We start from the raw sequence: 17,387 nt of genomic DNA, 5'->3' as shown, positions 1-17,387 counted from the left end.
CTATGTTGGTGAGGATGTGAGGAAAAACTAGTTGCCTTAGGCTACTGTTTATATGAGTATAAACTAGAACAACCCTTTAGACAATTTAGCAATGTATTCTAAAATTGAAAACATGACCTTTGACCCAGAAATCCTACTTTTAGGAATCTACCAAGTTGTCACTTAAACAACAGATAAACACAACTATAACCAATGGGATGCTATACATTTTTTTAAAAATGAAAAGAATTTAAAGGTCCATCTGCAAAAAGCTGGTTAGTTGAACCATGGTATATCCACTACATCCAATCTATGTTTACTGGCATTAAAAGGAGTCCATCTATATTACTAAAAGAAGAGGGAGGGAGGGAGGGAGAGCAGGGGTAGGGGGTGAAGGGAGGGAAAGAGAGGAAATACAAGTGCATATGGAAGGAAGGAAATTACAAAAACAGTAACAAATGTAATCCTACTTTTTGCCCTGAAAAGTAATGTACAGCTCATGAAATAAGTCTAGTGAATATTTATCAAACAATTAAAACCATTATCTTTGGGGTATAAGACTACAGGGCTCTTTCACATTTTACTTTATAAATTTGTTTGTTTTTACTTCATATAAGCATATTATTCCTTTAATAAGGAAAAAAAAGATATTTCCACTAATCTCAAAAGCCGAGATATTTCAAAGGTTTCCTATCAAAAGCAGAGCCATTCTTTCCAAAAATCTAGTTAAGGAATAGTCTTTGTTTGTTCTTAAAGAAGAAATGGAAATAAGTGGCACATTTAATCTTGTACCTTAAAAGGTAGCTCATGGACTAGAAGAAAATGAAAAATAGTTAATGGATTATATGCCATCAGTACCATGGAAGAAAAGTAAAAGTGAAAATGTGTCATTCTTTCCCACCTAAAAAACTACTCAATTTTCTATGAATAAGTAATAATGTTTATCTCCTATCTCCAAGTCCTAGGGAGGTAGGAAACTATTTCATAAAAGTATGAAATGACCAAAATATTTCACTTAAATAAAAGGAAGAACTATAAAGTCACTCAACTCTGGAGGGAAAAAAATCAGAAAAAAATAACAGATCAAAATTATCTGCATTAAGGCCCACCAAGCATATAACACTATATGGTATATTAAAACCCCATTCAATGTAACTGTAGAAATTTCCTAACCTTGTAAGTACAGTTTGGGCAGATGCTAACAACTGCACTGGAAGACAGGAAAAACTAGTAAGAAAATGTTGATTCTGAATCTCCTGAGCTTTTCTATCATATGGAAGCCATTCTATGATATGTGTCCCACATCTTACCACATCTTTTCTCTAAAGGATCATGAATTACATCTATGCCCAACATTATCCCACCATTCATTAAAAATAGTGCATATCTTTTCAATTTTAGCCAGGTGCTGTGGCATAGGTCTGTAATCCTGGCTACTTGGAAGGCTGAGGCAGGAGGATCACACTTCAAGGTCAGCTTCAGCATCTTAGCGAGACCCTGTCTCAAAATAAAAAATAAAAAGGGCTGGGAAGGTAACTTGGTGGCAAAGCACCCCTGGTTTTAACTCCCAATACCAAAAAAAAAAAAAAAAAAAAAAGTATTTTAAATAAGCTACATACCAGTTCTGCTGTGGCAAAACTTGGAAGAGTTCTACCAGTAGGAATAACTAACGATGCTGCATAGAAAATAAAATAAATATTACACATTCATTAGAATTTATTAATTTAATTGCTAAATCGATTTTTTTAAAAAAAAAACATATTCTATAATGTTAGACCATAGTGAATTCTAAACTTCCAGTCCAAATGAGAACAGAAGTATTTAATTATAGTTTTCCGCAACTTTAGATAGACTTTACAACTAAACTACTTTAAGTATCAAAGGTAAATATTTCTGTATAATCAGGCATACTGTACTTTAGGAATCCATAACAACATCTGCAGATTGTCTTTAGTAAGTAACTGTAGCACTAAGTCTCCATTACAACTTATACAACAAGGAAAGAAACTTCAGACCAATATCTCTGATGAACATAGATGCAAAAATTCTTAATAAAATGCTGGCAAATTGCATAGAAAAACATATTAAAAAGATAGGGCACCAAAATCAAGTGGGTTCATTCCAGGGATGCAAGGCTGGTTCAATATATGGAAATCAATATATATAATTCATCACATCAACAGACTTAAGAATCATATGATTATCTCAATAAATGCAGAAAAAACATTTGACAAAATTCAGCACACATTCATGCTCAAAACACTAGAAACACTAGGGATAATAGGAACATAACTCAACATTTTAAAAGCTACAAATGCTAAACCCAAGGCCAATATCATTCTAAATGAGAAAAACTGAAGCATTCCTTCTAAAAACTGGAACAAGACAGGGATGCCCTCTTTCACCACTCCTAATTGAACATAGTCCTGAAATCCCTAGCCAGAACAATTAGACAAAGGAAAGAAATTAAAGGGATATGAATAGGAAAAGAACCCAAACTATTCCTATTTGCCAATGACATGACTCTATATTTAGAAGACCCAAAAAACTCCACCAGAAAGCTTCTAGAACTCATAAATAAATTCAGCAAAGTAGCAGGTTATAAAATTAACACCCATAAATCAGTTGCATTCCTATACACCAACGACAAATCAGCTCAAAGACAAATCAGGGATGCTATCCCTTTAACAATAGCCTCAATAAAATAAAATATTTGGGAATGAATCTAACAAGTAAGGTGAAATACCTCTACAACGAAAACTACAGAACACTAAAGAAAGAAAGTGAAGAAGACCTCAGAAGATGGAAAGATATCCCACGTTCTTGGATAGGAAGAATTAATATTGTCAAAATGGCCATACTACTAAAAGCGCTCTACAAACTTAATGTAATTACTATAAAAATTCCAATGACATTCTTCATAGAAATAGAAAAAGAAGTTGTGAAATAGAAAAAGGAAAGCATACATTTGGAAAAATAAGAGGCCCAGAATAGTCAAAGCAATCCTTAGAAAAGTGATGCAGAAGGCATCACAATACCAGACTTTAAATTATACTACAGAGCTATAGAAACAAAAACAGCACAGTATTGGCACAAAAACCATAAATGAAGACCAGTGGAACAGATTAGAAGACACAGAGTCATGTCTATATAAATACAACTATCCATTGGGAAGAAAAAGTAATATTTGTTAAGTGGCATATTTCTATGAAACTATACTATTGATCAAAAATATGTAACTTGACATAAATCCATTCTGAATTTTATAGATTCAAATAAGTTTCAATTCATTTCATTAAAAGTTATTTATGGTACTTTAGCCATGTTAGCAAGCACAGCTACACCACTTTAGGAACAAACGAATGAAAATACTTTGTAATGAAACCACTATGACTGATAAGAAAAATAGAATAAATTATCTAAAGTGAAACCCCTAATTTGTACAATTAATATGGCTCAATAATTTTAAGATTCTATTTATAAAAGGAAAAGAACAAATTCTTAGGAGAATTGCAACGCAACCTACATTAAAGCCACAATCCCATACATCTTTCCTTTATTATCTGCCAATTTTCTATGCTGACTATTGCTTTGTTTCTAATGCATCCAAAAGGTGGACCAACTGGTTGTAAATGTAATCTATCATTAAAAAATTATGTATAAAGCCCAGCACAGTTGCTCACACCTATAATCCCAGCAGCTCAGGAGGCTGAGGCAGGAGGATCATAAGTTCAAAGCTAGCCTCAGTAACTTAGCAAGGCCCTAAGCAACTCAGTGAGACCCTGTCTCTAAATAAAATATTTTTTAAAAAAGGGCTGAGGATATGGTTCAATGGTAAAGTGCCCCTGAGTTCAATCTCCATTACCATATATGTATATGTATATGTATATGTATATGTATATGTATATGTATAAAGACCAAATAATAACCACAATAGAAGTATCTCAATTGATCAATGTAACCATAAACCTTAAATGCTCAAGGTTCACCTAGCTGAATGTAATTATTTGAATAACATTTTGCCTTTTCTTTAATAAAAAGTACTTCTTAGCATGTTTATAAAGTTACATATGTATCAGTGTAATGCTGATTATGGCCTGCCTGTTTTTCACATACTGCAATAAGGAAAACTCCCCCATTCTGATGATAGAAAGGCTTCTTCACATACAACAAAAAGCTCAGAAGAGCAAACTAACCATTCTTCCCACGTTCAGACAACAGAATTGAGGTTGCAGATTGATGGTTAATGAGCCACAGAATTATTTTTATCCTCTGTTCATCTATGGCTTTGCTTATTAACAGGCATTCTTTCAGAAAAGCTAAATTAGAAAGAATCGGAGTGGCAGGAACACAATGGCATTAGTCTTAATTAGCTGAAGTGAGCAAAGCTTACGCAGCTACAGCTTAAGTCATAGCCTGAGAGGAAACAAAAATCTGTTAACGCACTGTCTGAAGCAATTAAATGAGTTTCTTGAGGAAAAATAGCAACAATCCTCCTCTTTTAAATACCTTGTAATAAATCCTACAAGATAATTCTCTATCTTTAAGGAAATCAAGCAGAGTTATAAGAGCTCTTTCAAAGTTTCTTTGTGACATCAGAATAAAAGCACTGAACTAAATTGTATAGTGAAGTTTCACGCAGTTCCTACCTAACTAAATTTAATACTAAATTCACAAGTTATATGTACCATTTATATACATTTACAAGTTGTACACACCATTAAACATACCTGAAACATATTTTTAACATTCAGAATGATTTTAATAACTAAGTAAATTTTAACTAAATGTTTTCACTCAAACTATGTCATAATTTCAGATTTTTCATATATATGTTCTAGAAATTATTATTATCATTTTTATTATTATTATTACTGGGGATTGAACCCAAGGGTGTTTTACTACTGAGCCACATTCTCAGTCCTTTTTTATATTTGATTTTGAGACAGTCTTGTTAAATTCCCTATGCTGGACTCAAACTTATGATCCTCTTACCTCAGCCTTCTAAGTTGCTGAGATTATAGGCATGTGCCAACTCACCCAGCTTAGAAATATTAATTTCAAAATGAATAAATTTTAAAATATAGCAATAATTCAATTCCATAAACATAATTTTAAAATTCTGAAATGTGATAATTTGGCATAGAACAAATTTCCCAGACATGAGTGACATTCACATCTACAAGTGTACTTTTTCCCCACCATCAAAAATTCTAGTAGTTTCACAATTCTTACTTCTATTGTTTTGGGGTTTTTTTCGGTGAATTTTTTAATTTGGTTTGTTTGTTTGTTTGTTTTGGTACCAGGGATTGAACCCAGGGGTAATTCACCACTGAGCCACATCCCTCTCCCCTTTTATTTTGTTTTATTTTAAGACAGATTCTCACTAAATCCTTAAACCCCACTAAGCTGCTGAGGCTTGCTTTGAACTTGCAATCCTCCTGCTTCAGCCTCCTGAGCCACTGGGATTACAGGCATGCATCACCACACCTGGCCTTACTTCTGTTTTGAATCATTTCAAATCTTAATATGAAAGTCACATTATTCAAAAACTGCAGACTGATCAGTTCTTGAGACTAATCATAAGCACATGGAATTCTGATGACTAAACTGAACATTCCACCCCTCATATCACCTAAAGAACCAATCAATCACATTGCTGAAATTTCCACCAGACCTAAGTTTAAGAACAATCTGAAATACTACTTATACCTATTGTTTAAGTGTTTTAGTGCTCAAATCCCCCAGAAACTTGTGTTCCTGTTCTTCCCTTCTCTTACTCCCACAAAGACTGATGTTTTCATTAAAAAAAAAAAAAAAACAACACTGTGATATGAAAACCAAACAGCAGAAGCCAATTTAAAGTCCCCTAAAAAAATGGATAGGATGACTGCACATTCCAGTTTGCCCAGGATAGTCCCAGTTTACACCTGTTATTCTGAGATAATTATTAGTAGATTCCCATTTCTCTCTCAAAAATGGATTATAAATTATATATGTGTATATACAAATACACACACTCTGTAAGTACAGAGCTGCAGATCTCAGAGTATAATGTGCAAACCCCTGGGGGTCCCAAGTTCCCTTTCAGGGTGTTCAAAACTGTTTATAATAAGACAACATATGCCCTTTTCATTTTTCATTAACTACAGTCTGTTCTGTTTTGTTGACATTTGTATTAAAGACACAAAAGCAGTGATGGGTAAAACTGCAGGGACCTCCGCATGAAGTAAGGCAGCAGCACCATGCCTTATAAAGTCATTGCACTCTCCAGTGTCACTCAGAAGGAAGGGCAGAGGGAAAGAGTAAAAGGAAGGAGAAGAAAGATCAGACAAAAATCAGCAGCACCAATACCAAAACTGTTCCACTTAAGAAAGTCCTGTGATGACCTAAGGATTATTAATTATAGTGAATTTTACCCAGCAAGTATGCTTCCTTTTAATATTCTATGGTAAGATGAAAAGAAAACAAAGATTTCAGCAGCATATGGAAGTGTAAAGATGTACAAGCAAAAGCATTTATGCTCTTATTTAAGTGGAGAGTTGACCTAGCCTCTTTTTTCAAGGAACATCATTTTAAATGGAAAGAATGACAGAAACTATGTTTTATTGCATCTGGGTATTTGGCAAACTCTCAAAAATGAACTAAGCATTTGCTTCAAAAAAACAAACTAATGTCTTTATACATGTACTTAGGGTAATGATATCCACCCCAATCCACTGTCTTTCCTACCCCATTCCCCCTCCTTTTCCCTCCCACCCCTTTGCCCTATCTAGTGTTCATCTATTCCTCCAATGCTCAATATCCTTGTATCAGAGAAAACATTTGGCATTTGGTTTTTTGAGATTGACTAACTTCATTTAGCATTATATTCTCCAACTCCATCCATTTACCTGCAAATGCCATGATTTTATTATCTTTTAATGCTGAATAATATTCCATTGTGTATATATACCACATTTTCTGTATCCATTCATCTACTAAAGAGCATCTAGGTTGCTTCCACAGTTTAGTTATTGTGAACTGTGTTGCTATAAACATTGATGTGGCTGTGAAGACATAAATGGTGTAACTCTACTTTGTGTATGGCCAGAGATATGAAAAATTGTGCTCTAGATGGGTAATATGAATTGTAGTGCATTCTGCTGTCATATTATAACAAATTAGAATAAATTTAAAAATTATTAAAAAACAAACTAATGGTATTTTCCAATGATAAAATTCAAGCTTTCGAGCAAAACTTAGAATGTATCACCTATTATATTATATCTATCACAGTAGATGAGATGTAGAGTGATAATAATGAATATAATTTTTTTTTATACCAGGGATTGAACTGAGGAGCACTCAACCACCGAGAGCCACATCCCAGGCCTTATTTTGTATTTTATTCAGAGACAGGGTCTCACTGAGTTGCTTAGCACCTTGCTGTTACTGAGGCTGGCTTTGAACTCGTGATCCTCCTGCCTCAAACTCCAGAGCTGCTGGGATTACAGGTGTGCACCACTGTGCCCAGCCATTTTTTAACCTTATATAATGAACAATGTTTCAACTGTATAATGCAGTGAAACAATATTTTCTAAATAATCAACATACATCACAAAATTACAGGAGTGAAAAGGCATTTAAAGTGCAAGATATGTACACCAACATAAACTCTAATGTAACATTCTAAAAAATTCCTTGATTTAGGTTCAGATTCCACCTAAACTTTACTGTAGTATCAAATTATCTGAAAATGCTACCAAAAAAAAAAAAAAAAAAGCCCTTTTCCAATTACGTATCTGTGAAAAGCTAAATTTTCTTCATGTGTTTTAACAATCACAACATAGTATAACAGTTTGATTGCAGAAATAGATATTGAAAAGATAGAAGTAATAATCTAAAACCTCCAACAGGACATGATGTTAAGGGAAATAATCCAAACATAGAAGAACAAATACTACATGTTCTTTCTCATATGTGGAAGCTAAAAACACTAGTTTGAGCCAGGCATGGTGGTGCAAGCTTGTAATCCCAGCCAAGGCAGGAGGATGTAAGTTCTAGGCCAGCCTGGGCAACTTAGCAAGAACTCATCTCAAAAATAAATAGTTAAAAAAAAAGAAGGGGGGAGGGGGATAAAACTCAATGGTAAAACAGGCCTGGGTTCAATCTCCAGCATTGGGAGGGGAAAAAAAAAAAGTTGATCTGAACGTAGAATACTGATATCTTTAGGCTAATACAGCAGGTAGAAAAAGAGAGGGTATGAGATAACGGATACCAAAACACAATTAGATAGAACAATTCTAGTGTTCCACTATAGTGAGATGACTATAATTCACAATAATCTATTATATATTTTATGAAAATCTAGAAGAAGCTCAAAAGCTCCAAACATAAAGAGACAAAGAAATCCAATGCTATTGCCCTAATTTGATTAGTATGTAACATGTATACATGTGCTAAATATCACACTATACTCCATAAATATATACAATTATTACATGTCAGTTAAAAGTCTTTTTTTTTTTTTTAAGTAAGTTAAAAACGTCCCAACAAAACAAAGCCCAGGACTAGATGGATTCTGGGATTGAATTCTACCAAACATTCAAAAAAAAAAAAAATTAATACCAATCCTTAAACTCTTTCAAAAAAGAGAACTAAAGGCAAACACAATTACTAAACCAACATTAGCTTGACACCAGAAGCAGAAAAAGACATTCTAAATAGAAAACCAGGGCTGAGGATATAGTTCAGTGGTTGAGTACTTGCCTAGCATATGTGAGGCCCTGGGTTTGATCCCCAGGAAAAGAAAGAAGAGAGAACCCCACAGCTAACATCAAAAATCAATGGGGAGGGGCTGGGGTTGTGGCTCAGTATAAAGAGCTCGCCTAGCACATGTGAGGCACTGAGTTTGAACCTCAGCACCACATATAAATAAATAAAATAAAAGTATTATGTCCACCTACAACTAAAAACATATTTTTAAAAAATCAACAGGGAAAAACTGAAAGTTTTCCCTTCAAGATCGAGCATAAAGAAAGAGTACCTACTCTCACCACCTCTCTTCAACACAGAAGTTCTACCCAGAGCAAACAGACAAGAAAAATAAATACAAGGCATACAAATCAGAAACAAAGAAGTAAAGTTATCTTTATTTGCAAAGGGCATGGTCCTGTATAGAAAGAACCCAAAAACACACACACACACACACACACACACACACACACAGAGTTAGAACTAATACGTTCAATAAATTTGCAGGATATAAAAGTAACATAGAAAAATCAGTTACATATCTATATAAAATAACAATCAATCTAATAAAGAAATCAAGAAAATTATCCCATTTATGATAGCATCTAAAAATTAAAACAGGAAGAAATTTAATCAAGAAGATAAAAGATCTGTACCTCTATTCTGAAAACTAAAAGACAATGATGAAAAAAAATGAAGAAGAAACAAATGAAAAGATACTCCCTATTCATGGACTGAAGGAATTAATATTGTTAAAATATTGTTAGAATGTATAATGCTTCCCAAAGCAATTACAGATTCAGTTTCAATCATTATCAAAATTTCCATGGCATTATTCACAGAAATAGAAAAATGCTAAAATTCATAAGGAATTACAAAAAAAAAAAAAAAACTCAAATAACCAAAGCAATTCATATATAGAAAAAGTTGGAGACATCATACTGCCTGATTTAAAAGTATAAAGCCAGGCACAGCCACATATGCCTATAGTCCCAGTTACTCAGGAGGCTGAGGTAGAAGGATTACTTGAGTTCAGGAGTTCACAGCCAGCCTGGACAACACAGTGAGATCCCTATCTCAAAAACAAACAAACAAAATAACATTACAAAGCTATTAGTAATCAAAACAGTGAAGTACTAATACAAAAATACTTAGAAACTAGAAATCAATCCAAATATATATGGTTAACTAATTTTTAACAAGGGCAATAAGATGACACAATAGGGAAAAAACAGTCTCTTTAATAAATGGTACTGGGAAAACTGGATTTTCACATGCAGTATAATAAAATTGGACAGCTTATACCATATATAAAAAAATCAACTCAAAATTAATAAATGACCTAAAATTATACCTGAACCATAAAACTTCCAGAAAAGAACATTAAAAAAAAAAAAAAAAAAAAACCTCCCTGACACTAGACTTGGCAATGATTTTTTTTAATACCACAACAAAAGTTAAGGCTACAAAACAAAAATAAATGGAACTACATCAAACTTCTGCACAACAAGAAAGAATCAACAAAATATAAAGGCAGATCGGGAGAATATACACACAAACCATACATCTGATAAAGTGCTAATATCCAAAATATATTAAAGAGTTTAGGCAATTAAAGAGTCAGCAGAAAATAACCCAACTAAAAAATGAGCAAAAGAACCTAGATAGATATTTTTCTAAAGAGAAAATAAAAATGATCAATAAGTATATGAAAAGGTGCTCAGCATCACTAAACATCATAGAAATGCCCATCAAAACTATGAGACATTACCTACACCTGTAAGGATGGATATTATCAAAAAGATGAGAGATTACAAGTATTGGTGAAAATTCAGAGAAAAGGGAATCTTTGTGATTGTTGATGACAATACAGAATGGTACAGCCACTGCAGAAAGCAATACAGAGGTTCCTAAAGAAATTAATAATAGAACCACCATATAACCCAGCAACCCTTCTTATGAATATATACCCAAAAGATATTAAATCACTACCTCATAAGTATCTGTACTTCCAAGTTCATTGCAGCATTATTCATAACAGCCAAGATGAAGTAATAACCAACATGTCCAATGATGGACAAATGGATCAAGAAAATGTAATTTATATACACAATGGATTATTGTTCAGCTTTCAAAAAGGAGATTCTGCCCTCTGTCACACAATATGGATGAAAATGGAAGACTTTATGCTATGTGGAATAAGGCAGACACAAAGAAAAAGGTACTATATGATCTCACTCATATGCAGAATCTTAAAAAAAAAAGTCAAAAGTCAAATACACAGAGGTAGAGAATAAAACAGTGGTTATCAAGGGCAGGGGAGCATGGAATGGAAAAATGTAGGTCCAAGAACACAAAGCAACAGAAACACAAAATCAATAAGTCTAAAGATCAGATGTACAACATTATGAGGGTACTTAATATTGTACCACACTCAGGATTTTTGCTATGAAAACAGTAGACTTTAGGTACACTTGCCACAATTTTTAGAAATGGAAAACTACTAAGATGATAGATATATTAATTTACAGAATTATATAACCTTTTCACTATATATATTCACACATATCTCAAAACATGGTGTTCACCTTAAATATACACATATTTAAATTTAAAAAGACATGAGAACCCAGTTGTCTTATATTAAAGCAGACATTAACAAAATTTGCAGAAAAGTAAAACAATGCCACCTTACTAAAAATTTTTATTGTAAAGTTATTTTTCATATATATAAACAAATAATTGAATTTTTAAATAAATAAACCATTTTTATTTCTTAGTTTTAATTCCAATCTTTTAATACATATTTACAATCCACATTTTAAAATGTTCCTTAGGGTCCTCAATTTTTAAGAATATAAAGGAGTCCTTTATAAAAAATGTTGAGAACTAAAGATACAGGAAATTCTAAACAAATAAATAATGCAGTCAAAAATATGGTATAGCAAACAAGTTTTAAAGTGGAACAGAAAAAAAAGCAGATGACTTATTCAATTGTAGATTTAATTTGAACCTAGTATCAAAAGAAATGAAAAGATTGTAGAAGTTTAAGTTATTTTAATCAGGCTTTTAAAAGCATACCATGAGAAGATACAATTAAGAAGTACTTAAATTTTATGAGGCTATTTATTTCAAGAATCTTATTGTAGGGTACCAAGAAATGAAGACAGATAGGAACAAGGTCTATAATGCACTTTTAAAGGATACAGTAATTCCTCTTAAACCTCTTCATTATAAATCATGTAGAGGAGAATAAGGAGGAAAACTGTCTTATTTTAAATGTAATTATTTCTATTATTCTAACTCCTAAGACACAGAATAGGAATAGGTTCAGAGTGAAAACTAGCTAGATATATTAGCTGCCAGACTATTTTGTGATTTAAATCACTGGTAATATTACCATCTTGCGGTAAAATGAAGTATTGCAATTTTGAATGACAAAGAACCCCTAAGGGGTTCACTATGCTTTTGATAAAAGACAGTGAAGTATTTTCAGCCTGCCTATCTACCACACCTTCACATCAACCCCAAGCAAAAAGAACCTCCAGAGTTCTTTAATTTAAAAAAATAGAGATTAAAAAAAAAAGAATGTTAAACAGCTAAAGGAAATATTCTGACACCATAAAGGTAAAAATGAAACCATAGTCAAAAACCCAATGATTGATGAAAACATTTCAGTGGTTCAACAATTACAACTGTCATGACTGGGGGAAGTCCTGGGGAGGGATACTGGCCAAATTATATTGTTATATTGTGTACATGTAATATGTAACAATAAATCCCACCATTATGTACAATAAAAAAGAAGAGAAAAATCTATTATGACTAATATTTAAAGAAGAAAATTATATTTTTGTAAGCACAGTATTAGATAAAACTTGTGTTTGGTAACTCAATTATTACTTTTTCATTTTTATAGGTTATAAATTGCTGCCACACTCAAAGTCTCCCATTTTATAAGAGGTTCTAGCATCCTATTTTCTCTTCACCTTGGCCTATGTAATTTTCGTGTGAATTTTCAAAAGCATGCAAGAACAATCTACTTATTATTGACAATCTAATCTGAATTCTACTCTCACTTCTTGCAGATACTACTCTATTGAATTTCAGCTAAACCAAATAAAATCTATTTACGTGTGTATATATATCCCATGAGTAAGATAAAGATTATAAGAATCAGAACTGAAAAGACAGATAGGATAATATCAGTTTTACCATTTAGTCTTTCCCAACTCCAATTGGCATATATAGTATAAACAAATATTTCCCTTAAAAGCAAAGGTCTAGATTCAATAAATTCGAGAATAAACATAAAATGCACATGGTCAATTTCTTGCCATTATTTTATATAATCGAAATAGTGAAGTAGCCTGAATAATCTCCATATTTTTTTCACTCTCCATTTTGCTTCCAATACAATAATTGATTACTAACAACAGACACAGAAAGTAAAAGGAACAAAGAGAATGTAAAGCATGCAAACACCTTTCCCACTTTCCCTCTGCTACTTCAGCAATAATGGCTAGATTACTTCTACTGGACCCAATCAAATTCTCTGAAACAACCCGTGTATGCTCCAAGCTCAAGAACTATATAACTTGCTTCTCTAAAGCAAGGTTTTGTCACCTTTATGAAATTTATTATTTTTTAAAAAACTAATTTGAGGGCTGGAATTGTGGCTCAATGGTAGGGTGCTCGCCTAGCACACTTGAGGCACTGGGTTTGATCCTCACCACCACATTAAAAAAAAAAAATGAAATAAAGATATTGTGTGTCCACCTACAACTAAAAAAGTAAATATTCTTTTAAAAAACTAGTTTGAATAGCCAGAGTTTTCTTTCAATAATAACATGAAGTGATGATTTACACCATGTTCACTTAATGGAAATGATGTTGAGGTTTAAGTCATCTATACTTTAAGAACATTATCCTAATTAAAAAACATTATCAAAAGAGAAATCATTCTAAAGATGTAGATAATACTAATTTACAAACTTTATCCAACCTGTTGATGATTGCAATGTTTGATGCAAGCTGTGTGGCAACTGAAGGGTGAACAAAGGTGAATGGACACTATTTCTGAAGAAGTCTTCTGTTGCTTTAGACTGCAAAACTTTGGTTTCCCAGAGCTGGAAAAAAAAAAAAAAAAAAAAAAAAAAAAATATATATATATATATATATATATATATATATATATACACACACACACATACATATACATACTTTTAAAAAATCGGATATTTACTTCTATTTTTAAAATGGAATTTTCTGCTGATGGTACAATGGTTAAGTACTAAACTATATTGGTTGGGTTATAACTATAATTATCAGTTTTTTTAAGTTGAAAACTACAAGAACAGAAACTTGTATTGTCCACAAACCTGTTTCAAGTCCTTTAAAACTTGTTCCTCTATACCTTCTTCAACAAATAGATCCCGCACTCCTTCAATTACATCTTCAATTACAGATCTGTAGAGTTTAGGCTACATAAAAGCAATTATTAAAGTTTTAAATTCTCAAGTTTGAATTACTTGCCTTTAAAAACATGTAGTATATACTTTCTAATCTTATAGTTTTAAAAAAAAATAAGCACTGGAAGGATTTTTACTAAGTACATGCCATTCCCAGTATATACTTAGCTTTTTATAAATTGTGCTAGCTTCAAAGCTTTAGTTCTAGCTGTAGCACCCTTGTATCCCACCCCCATCTACAAGGCTGAACTACAAGAATACAATTGAGATAATCTTATAAAAATAGATGATTATGGTTATGTTACTTGACTTCTGTGGCAGTATTTAACTTCCCCATTCCTTATAAAATGGAAATTAATTTAAGGCAGCTGGAAATTAAACTGTTTTCAATTTAACTTTTTCTCAAAGTAGCCACTATTAGTGAACTATTAGAGTTCACTATATTATTTCCATAAACGTAAATAAACTTCATGTCTTAACACTGGGGAAATCAAAGCCTGTCCTACTTTCAAATCCCACAAACCAAAAAAAAGTGTGTATGCGCACATGTGTGTGCACACACACACATATTCTGAACCCTTATCAAGTTAATAAACAACTGCACCAAAATGAATTTCCTAAAAAAAAACTACAAAGCGCACTAACAACCTCACCCTTCTACAATGTGCATATTGTAGAGACAAAATAACATCCTAAAGTGTTTCCTAGTAAAAACATGCCATGAAATGAAATTAAGCAGATTCATACCCAGATTAAACATCATTTACATCAACACAACAATGAACATGTGCAATAAACTTAGTCCTTCAAAGCTATGTAAAGTGTGTTCCACCGAGGTCTCCAATCCAAAATGGCAATTCTAAGTGCTGACAATACTGATCCAGTGGAAGTTCCACTGACAAGAAAAGCAAAACAGGAATTTAATTGAGTTGCTCTTGTCTCAAATTGCTTAATCAGGCCAAAATGAATACTGTGGCATTCTAGGATTACTTTTTCATACATCCCATAAAATACTCTAAATACTCCTGTAAACTCCAAGAGAAGCTAAATTCTAAAATAATCCTTCTAAAGATCCAGGGTAAGCCTATGAATAGGCCAATCAGTAACATTTAAATAATATGTTATTCACAAGCATATCCATTAAGGCTAAGTGCCCTTAGATTGGTTGCTTCTTCTAAAACAGTTTACCCAGATAAAGGCATTCTAAATGGGTGCTTCAGTGTTAATCCCAGCTAGTGTGTTCACACTTAGAGCTAGAGGAAAAAATTCCTAGGGCTAAAAACATCTTTAAGATCTGCCCTCAGAGTATAACAGCAGCAGTCAAAAAGAAGCCATTAGACACAATTTTTCAAAAGCAAAATAGGTATTGAACGTAGTTTCTCTTCTAAGACTACATTTAGACTTCATACTGCTTTCCCTATCTACTGTCTTTATTAAAACTATATATAATCCAGAAGTCCATCTTAACACCTCTGAAGGAAAACATGCACACCACCCTCTCCTTGGAGTTCACACTCGGGGAAATCATTTCACCCTGTAAACTTATTTTCAAGTATAAGTGTTCTACAATTCTTAAAACAGTATCATAAAATGGATATACACTAAAATAGCATGCCTCTAAAAATGGAACATTTAATTCTACTTATGTATACTTGGAATCATATTTGTCCCCTCCAAAAAAAAACCCATCTGGATGAACACATTGTCTTTCAGGAAATGTGAAGCCTATTGATAATAAAGATGAATCCTTTTTCTTTTTTTTTTCTTTAATTTAGGTTTTTAAGATGGATGGAGAGTCTCACAAGTGCCAGTCAGCCTGTGAATTTTGTGAGGTTCAGGTACTCTTCGAGGACACAAAGTCAATGTCTGAGGGTTGAACACTTCAGCGCTAAAGGGGCTAGAGAATGGGAAAAGGAAGACGACGGGGTAACAAGCCATATCGCATTACCTGTTATTTCATGTTAGTAAATAACAGCTTCAATCGACAATGTCTGTAGCAAAATTAAAAATTAGACTACAAGTGAGCTTAGGAATTTCTAAACATATAGAAAATCCGCAAGGCAGAGGGTGAGCTCCACCTCTAAACACGTTCCAACCCTAACCTAGACAACCTCAACTTGGAGCAGGAGGACATCACTTCTTCCGGTTGGGCCAGGCCCGACTTCCGGCCAAACCACTGGCCCTCGTCAGCTTCCTCGACACAGAAGTAAGGAACAGGGTTTATGAAAGTGTATGGCTTATCACTGATGACTAAAGGGTGAGCAGGGTTCAACTGCTGTGAACCCAGTGTCCTAGGCCGCTCCCATGCGCGGAGCCTGCGGCCCTCCTTACCACTGGGTTGACGCAGGCCATGACAGCGGCTCCAGCGGGCCCTTCACGCCTGCACAGCACGGGATGTACCGCCCAGGGGCGCGCGGGCTGGTTTTGAACGGCGAGGGGAGAACGTTGGCACGCAACCTCGGAAAACGCCGAGGGCGGGGCAGGGAAGAAGCTAAGCTCCGTGAGTGGAGCAGGGTTGATTGCAAGCGCTGTGTCTCTTCAGAGGGGAGGTTGGCTTGCCTGAGGAAGGACAGCTAAAATGAATGAATGGTTAGGTCGGGCCTTACCATCTTTCGGCTGTTCCCATGACTCCAAAGGGCCTTTATTTCCTCTGTCTGTGAAATAAAGACCAAGAAAATAGGGACAATGCAGTGGTAGATCCCAGTTCCAGTTGAGCTTTGAAGGAAGGGTGTGGCAAGAGATAAGAAGGGAGTTTAGTGATATCTGCTTTTACCAATTTTCATTCCTACCCCTAAACCCAGCTGAACTCCATATTGTTATTTTAAAATATAGCGAGAGCCATCAAGAGAATGGGCAGGAGCAACATCACCTGGGAACCTATTTAAAATGCAAATAATCGAAGTCCATCCACACCCACTCAATCAGAAACTGGAGGGAGGGGCCCAGCATTCTGTAATTTTAACGTGCTTTCTGGGTGGTTTTAATGGACATTCAAATGAGACCCACTGTCTTCAGAGTCTCAACTTTGGTATACATTAAAATAATGTGAGGAGCTTTAAAAAAAAAAAAAAAGTCTGGTGCCTATGCCTCACCCCAGAGTATCTGATTCTAAAATGCAACCAACGTGGAGAACCACTGTTTGAAGTCAGGTCCCCAGTGGCATCCAGTCTCCTTTTCCTCAAGCAGAGGTCACCATCTTTT

The 17,387-nt window shown here is 33.9% G+C and overlaps 1 protein-coding gene across 2 annotated transcripts in view; it reads right to left on the bottom strand.

Annotated features, from left to right (window-relative positions):
* Gtf2a1l (general transcription factor IIA subunit 1 like) overlaps positions 1-16,538 on the bottom strand; it is a 47,161-nt gene extending 30,623 nt beyond the window's left edge. The window contains exons 1-4 of one of the 2 annotated variants that reach the window (XM_027934330.2): positions 16,518-16,538; positions 14,097-14,198; positions 13,721-13,844; positions 1,599-1,654 (exon numbers count right to left, since the gene is read on the bottom strand). In XM_027934330.2, coding sequence (XP_027790131.2) covers positions 1,599-1,654; positions 13,721-13,844; positions 14,097-14,198; positions 16,518-16,538 — 303 coding nt within the window. The remainder of the gene's footprint in view (positions 1-1,598; positions 1,655-13,720; positions 13,845-14,096; positions 14,199-16,517) is intronic. The other variant, XM_027934331.2, reaches the window with a different exon arrangement.
* Positions 16,539-17,387: the final 849 nt, after the last annotated feature.

This window comes from Marmota flaviventris, chromosome 14, assembly GCF_047511675.1.
Source record: "Marmota flaviventris isolate mMarFla1 chromosome 14, mMarFla1.hap1, whole genome shotgun sequence".
NCBI lineage: Eukaryota > Metazoa > Chordata > Mammalia > Rodentia > Sciuridae > Marmota > Marmota flaviventris.
This window is presented reverse-complemented; position numbering and strand designations above follow the sequence as displayed.